The following is a 7,311-nucleotide window of genomic DNA, read 5'->3' as shown; positions in this document are numbered from 1 at the left end:
CTTACATTTCAAATTATCAAAAAACATTTAATAATCCAATGTAATTCTGATATTTAGTAATTTTATGAGTTGGAGGTTGTTATATCCATTAAAGTTTCTATACAAAATAAAAATACATTTTGGTGTCAATATATTTTCCTTTTTTTGTTATTTTAGGATATAAAACATATTTTTCAAACTTTAATGAACGTAGAACAAGTATTGCATTGCTTTATATTTTTTAAATAACTCATAATAATTTTAAAGACCGAAATATTTTTTTAATTCAATATTTTTGCTTTATTTAAGGCATTTTTTGAGCAATTTTTGCATTTTTAAGGGCATTTTTTGCACTTTTTAAGGGCATTAGTTGAGATTTTTTAGGTCATCAAAATCCGGGCTCTAGTTATTAATCAACCATAATCTTGACTGTGCAATTATTATAATTACAGATAATTCCTAATAGTTGGCATCGCTGATAATTTAAGTTTTCTCCGTACATTTTTATTTTATTATTTGGACATAAATTGAAGACATTTTAATAATCAAGGAGTTGTCTATAAATCTCTAAAAACAATACAAAACAGATAAAATCTTTCTCACATATTAACAAACAAACAAAAATGTGACATTTTAATATCATTAATTGTTTGTTAATTTCAAAGGAGTTAAAAAAAAATTTTTCATTTGCAAATAATTATTTCTTAAAGGTTAACCAAGGACGGAAATGCAGTTTATTATAATACTATGAAACTAGCATAATAAGTTTTGTAACTGTTTTCAGAGTAATTTCATTAAACTTTGTAGAAATGCCCATATCTTAACACCAAAATTCTAAAATGTAAAGGTTCTATTTCAAGGTGTTAAAAAATAACAATGTCTGACAAGTGTTTCTTTAAAATAAATTACTTTTAGAAAAATGACTTATTTTTAAAACATGTTTAATTCAATTTAAGAATTCATTTAAAAATTGAAGCTGCAAGTAATTTATGCACAGTAAAAAGTAACAAAAAACTAGTCTTTCTGGTCAGAAAGTTTTATCCCCAAAAAATCACTCTAGTCAATAATATTATTTACAATTTGCAAAGATTATATACAATTTGCTGTAGCATTTTAAATTATAAGAAAATTTGATAATTTTTCTTGTTTTACTAGGAGTATTTAAATAATTTATTAATTGTTAAAAAAAAAATTTATTGCAGTCTTTTTCTCGCATGGCCCTTTGTCAAAAAAGATTGTACAGTGCAGAAAAAATGGACTATCCTGAATAACTTTTGAACTAATTATTGCATCTTCACGTTCTAGGACTCAATCTTAATGGTTCAAGGGGATGACCTCAAATATGGTAATTAATTGGTATAGATGATATTTTAAGTTACGAAATCAGACACAAAAACATACTTTCTCAGAACAAACAGATCTTTTTTTCGGACTCCTAAAATAGCTGTAATTTTCTGCATTTTTTTTCTTAAAAAGTCGTACTTTTAGAAATGGAATCCTTAATAACGATTCGACCGATTTCACTCAAATATTGGATTAAGCCATGTAAAATTATTAATTGAAATTATAGTTTAAAACATATATTTTCGACTGAATTTGACAGAATATATCTTATATATATCTTAGTTAAACTAATCATTAAGGATGAGATTTTGTTGGCTGTTGCACTTTTTCGAAATTTTTTTTTCCTTTTGTGACCCTTTTTTTTTTTTTTTAATACTTTTAAGGTATTTTTTCAATTTTGGGGCTCAAACCAATTTATGAGCAGTTTTTGCATTTTAGAACATTTTTTAATGTTTTGGAGTGAAAGTACATAACAATCATTGGGGCAGTGGTCCCGGACTCCAAAATACTTTCTAGTTACAGTTATTGAATTATCAGATTTCCAGGAACTGAAGGGGGCCAAACTTTGCGGGTTTGAGAGAGGTTTCTGCTGTTCTGCTATTATTAGGATACTTTCTTTAAAATTATGTTCAGGACATCAATACATTTTCTTTTTCTTTTTTCATTGCAATATTTTTTGACATAAAGAAAATTTTAAGAGGAAAACATTGTCATTGTTTTAGTTTAATATTTTTAATTAAATAATAGGGCATTTATATGATTTTTTTAGACAATCAAAATCTAGGCTGTCAGTAATCTGTCAGTAATTTTTTGGGTAGGCATTCAATAATTATTTGCATAGTTTTTAAAATCTTGATATTTTAATAAGTCATTATGAATGTGCGGAAAAACACAAAACCCTATTCAGCAATCTCTCTTTTTTTAAATGTTCAATTTGCAACGATTAAATTGCAAATTCACATAGTTTTGAAAAATCATTCTAATAGAATACATGAATTTTGAATAACACATATAAGCAATCATTATTTGATTTGCCTAATTTCATCTTAAATTTGCATGTTTTTTTACATAATTATAGCACATGAATTCTGAATAATGCATTTAAGTAATTTCTTTTTTTACAAAGCACAATATTTGTGAAAATTTCACTGTTAATTCACATTACCTTATCAATCCTTTTTCCCAATAGTTTTAGACTTTTTTAAATCTCAATGTTTTTAATAGTTGAGTATTAGTACAAGGATTACATAAAGCAGACACACATTAGATTAAAAGGATTGTATAATAAATTCAGGAGTTTTGTTGATAGCTTTTTATGCCATGGATTTCCAGATCTTCAAAGTCTATTATTTTTATTGTGATGTTATTAAGAAACACAAATTCCGACATCTTTCCTTAAATTTACAATTGATATAACTAAAAAAAAAAATTAGCTTATAGGGAAAAAAATTCTTGATTTTGGTGGTTTCTGGAATTTAGAAGTCCGGATTTCTGAAGTTATAATTGGGGATTGATAGTTTTTTGTCAACAAACATTTTAATACAAAAATTAGCTATGAATATTGGTTAATAATGATATCAAAACAGAAATGAATAACGATGGCTAATAGGTGTTATTTTGAATTGCGAAATCAAAGCTTATTTCCATTAAAATTAATCTATATAATACTCCAATGAAACTTGTATTACTTTATAGGAGCGAATGCTGGCCTTGAATAAAACTTACGAAAATAAACTACGAAGTTTTGAAAGAAAAATACTCAGAGCCATCCTTGGAGCTGTTAAAGTAAATGATTTTGATATAATGATATGATGGTTGGATAAAGTAAATGATATACAGCACAATTATGAATTATCCAAAAAGTATAAGCAACTAAACTTAATTTCAGTTATGAAATTCTATAAAATAAGATGGCTGGGTGACATCTATAGAGAAGATGATGGTGAACCATTTAAAAAGCTCACTTTGGGGAAAGTTTACTGGCAACCACAAAAGGGAAAAACCAAAACACCAGATAGATTGATTTTGTTGTAAAAGATCTAAAAACCATGGGAATTTATGGAGGGAGAAACATATTGTCTGATTGAGCCAGATGAAAATGACTAGTTGGGACGGTGCAGTAATGCTGGTGGAAGAAGACTATATGCATATTCCTGGAAAAAATATTTATGAATATATAAAGCTAATCCAAAAAAGTAGAGAACAATTTTTTAAGATGAATTCGACCATGTCTTTTTAAAGATTGTTTTCGAGTAAACCTCTGATTGCAAGTACTGCAAGAGTAAGGTTTTTCTCCAGAATGAGATTGAATATGGGCATTTAGTTGAGTTTTTCTTTTAAAGCTTTTCGCACAAATGTCACATGAATAAGGCTTATTATTTGTATGCATCACTGCGTGACTTCTTAGAGCACTTTTATATGGAAAGGTTTTCTCACACCACATGCAAGAAACTCTTTGTTTGATTTTTGCAGGCCTGTTTGTATGATAGATTTTGAAATGTTTTTTTATACTATGCTTCCATTTAAAAGTTTTATCACATGAACTGCAAGAATAGGGCTTCTCATCAGAATGGACTGCCTTATGGGCATTCAATTTGTATTTTTCATTAAAACTTTTATTACACGAATTACAAGAATAACGAATTTTTATATCAGCCTTAATGCACTTGTGTTTGTTGAAACAATCTTCAAATACAAATCTTTTTTTACATGCATCACAAAAGAATGATTTTTGTTCCTTATGCTTTATTACTATATGTCTATGTAAGCTATATCTATAGTTATAAATCTTATAACATAACTTACACGGATACAAAGCATTCCGTTTACTGTGAGACTGAATTACGTGCCTGCTTAAAGATTTCCTATTCATTATGGTTCTTTTACACAAAGTACAAATATAATTGTCCTCTTTAGTATGAATAAACTTAAATTCCTTTACTGTAGACTCTTTTAACAGATTGTTTAGCGAGCCCTTGTGCTGCATTGTATAAATGGGTGTTGTGGTACTATTTGTTATTTTCTGATGTGGCAAACTTGATAGTTCATTTGAAGTGGCAGTCTGCACTTCAGAAACAGAAAATCCAGCACTAGCAGGCACTTCCAAGTAACCACATGTAATTGGTTGATCGTCTAAAGTGCTGGTAGTCCGCACAGTGAAAACTGATGGTGTAGTACTAGTTAATATGTTTTTATGTCCTGATAAAGCTGATATCTTATTTAAAGTGGTGGTCTGCACAGTGGAAACTGATGATGGTGTGCTAGCTGGTGTTTCTGAAGTTCCAGAATTTGTTTGGGCATCTGATGGGTTGCTGATTTGCACAGTGGAATTAGATAAACTAGTATTAGTTAGCATTTCATTATGTTCTGGCAAAATTAATTGTTCATTTAAACAAGTGGTTTGCACTGTTGAATTTGATGGTGTTGTACAAGCTGTCGTCTTAAGATGTTCAGGTGAAATTAGTTGATTATCTGAAAGATTGGCGGTCTGCTCAGTTGAAACTGATTCTGTAGCACTAGGTGGCATTTCCAAATGTGAAGATTCTACCTTATTTCTGTGAACAGCTACATGTGAACTCAAATAATCTTGATGTAAAATAGTTTCATTACACAAAGAGCAAGTATAAGTTTTCTCCTTAGTGTAAAAAAATGTAAAATTTTTTACTACAGGTTTAATTGATTGATCCTTCAATGGGCTGGTGGTATGAATAGTGGAAACTGATGATGTAGGGCCAGCTTGCTTCTTTAGGTGAATTAAATTGGAAGATTTTACCTTACTTTTATGGACATCTACATGCTTGCTTAAAGACTCTCTATCTAAAATAGTTTCATTACATAAAGTGCAAATATAGGTTTTCTCTTTAGTTTCAATGAACTTAAAATCCCTAATTACAGGCTTAGTTGATTGACTATTCAATTGGTTAGATGTATGTTTTGCTGAATTTGATGATGTTAAAGTAGCAGGCTTCTTCACATCCAAAGACAAATCAGAAAATTCTTTTTTGATTTGATTTAGGTTTTCAGTTGTTATACTTTGATTACTACAATCATTAAAATAGCCAGCTGGTGTCTTCAAATGTTGTGTCAAGTTAGATAATTCTTTGCTGTTCCAAGGAGAATTATTAGCTGTTTTGTTTTGATCACCAGAGTTACTAGAATCAGGCATTTCTATAACACGGGTGGCAATTTCTAACTCACCACTGTTAACTATAGAATCTACAAGTGTTACGCTTTCCTCGAAGAGGGAACTAGTATCAAGTTTCTGATTGATATGGTTAGGCAGCTCTAGCTTGCCCTCATTGTCTAGAAAATATTCACTTTTTCCATTCTCATGACAGATATTACCAGAGTCAGGTATTTTTTTACTATTAGTGGTGGTTTTCTTCTCTTTAACAATATTTAAAGAATCCACAAATGTTACAGTTTTATTACAAAAATTACTAGAATCAGGACTTTTATGTATATCATCAACATGCGCCAGCTCTTCTAAACTATCCAAATCTTCGACAAATGTAACACTTTCACTGCAATTATTACTAGAATCAGGTTTTTTATTAACTAGCCGAGCAAGTGCCAGAATGTCACTGCTGCCAAAAGAATCTGCAAGTATCAGAGTGCTATCGCTAGAGTCAATTTTTTCTTTGATACATTTGGCAACGATTGGTCTCCTTTGCTTATGCGGAGTATCCCGTACACTTTTATCAAGTAATTTTTCTAAATAGTATTCTTCTTTATGATGTACACGTTTATGATGCATTAAGGATTGCTTGAATCTAAATGCTTTGTTGCATGCATTACAAGAAAAAGGTTTTTCTTCAGTATGAATTATTTGATGTGATAATAAATTTGCTTTAGTTTTAAATCTTTTGTCGCATTTACTACAAGTAAAAGGTTTTTCTCCAGTATGAACTCTTTGATGAGCTCTTAAACTTCCTTTGAATCGAAAACTTTTATAACATATACCACAGGAATAAGGTCTAACGTCTGTATGGACAACAGAATGATTCTTTAAACTGTTTCTGCAAGGAAACTTTTTGTGACAAATATTACAAGCATATGGTCTTTCTTTTTTATGGACACGTTTCCAATGAACAATCAAATGATTTTTTAGCTTATATTTCTTATCACACTCAGTGCAAGAATAAGGTTTTCCTTCGACATGAGTTTTTTTATGATGAGATAAACTTCCTTCATAACGAAAACTTTTTTGGCATAAATCACACGAATAAGGTTTTTCATCTGAATGAACGCCCATATGAACCTTTAGAGAGCTTCTACATTGAAAAGTTTTATCACATTTATCACAAGCATGTGGTCTTTCTTTTTTATGAGCAGTTTTCCAATGTCTATTCAAATGAAAAGCTAGTTTATACCTTTTATGACACATTGAGCAAGAAAAAGGTTTGTCATCAGAATGAACAACTCTATGTCGATTTAAAGCATTCTTAAAAGAAAAGGATTTATTGCACATATTGCACGGAAATCTTTTTTCTTTAGAATGAACAAACTGGTGAACACGCAAAGAAGATTTTAATGTGAAATTTTTATCACACAAATTACAAGAATAAGGTTTTACATCTGTATGAGTTATGCTGTGCGAATATAAATATTCCTTTCGTTTAAATCTCTTATTACATACACTACAAACAAAAGGTTTTTCCTTGTTATGGAGATCAACATGACTGTTTAATAATCCCTTATGTGGAATAACAGCATTACACAATGTACAAGTATATTTATTATCCTCAGTGCAAATAAACTCAAATTTTTCCGAAGATCCCATTGCATTAAATAATAGAATGTTAGTTTAAAAAAATGCTTTTTCAACAGGAAATACTAACGATAAAAGGAATTTATACATTCAAAACTATTTTATAACATATTGTAATTTGTGAATCTTGAATTGCAAATTACAATCACCTTAGCAGTTTGTTTTGTTTGCATTTTTTCCACTAAAACGCTTTCGACTGCTTCTTTCTGCTTAAAGAA

The 7,311-nt window shown here is 29.5% G+C and overlaps 1 protein-coding gene across 1 annotated transcript; it reads right to left on the bottom strand.

Moving 5' to 3' along the window:
* Positions 1 to 3,477: 3,477 nt before the first annotated feature.
* On the bottom strand, positions 3,478 to 7,287 carry LOC107445657 (uncharacterized). Its single transcript, XM_016060103.4, has one exon. It carries the CDS (start codon positions 7,103 to 7,105, stop codon positions 3,506 to 3,508), a length of 3,600 nt encoding a protein of 1,199 aa, XP_015915589.1. The 5' UTR covers positions 7,106 to 7,287; the 3' UTR covers positions 3,478 to 3,505.
* Positions 7,288 to 7,311: the final 24 nt, after the last annotated feature.

This window comes from Parasteatoda tepidariorum, chromosome 4 (genome assembly GCF_982258835.1).
Source record: "Parasteatoda tepidariorum strain Cologne lab strain chromosome 4, Ptep-v5.0, whole genome shotgun sequence".
NCBI lineage: Eukaryota > Metazoa > Arthropoda > Arachnida > Araneae > Theridiidae > Parasteatoda > Parasteatoda tepidariorum.
Note: the sequence above shows the minus strand (reverse complement) of the source record. Positions and strands in the feature narration are given on the sequence as shown.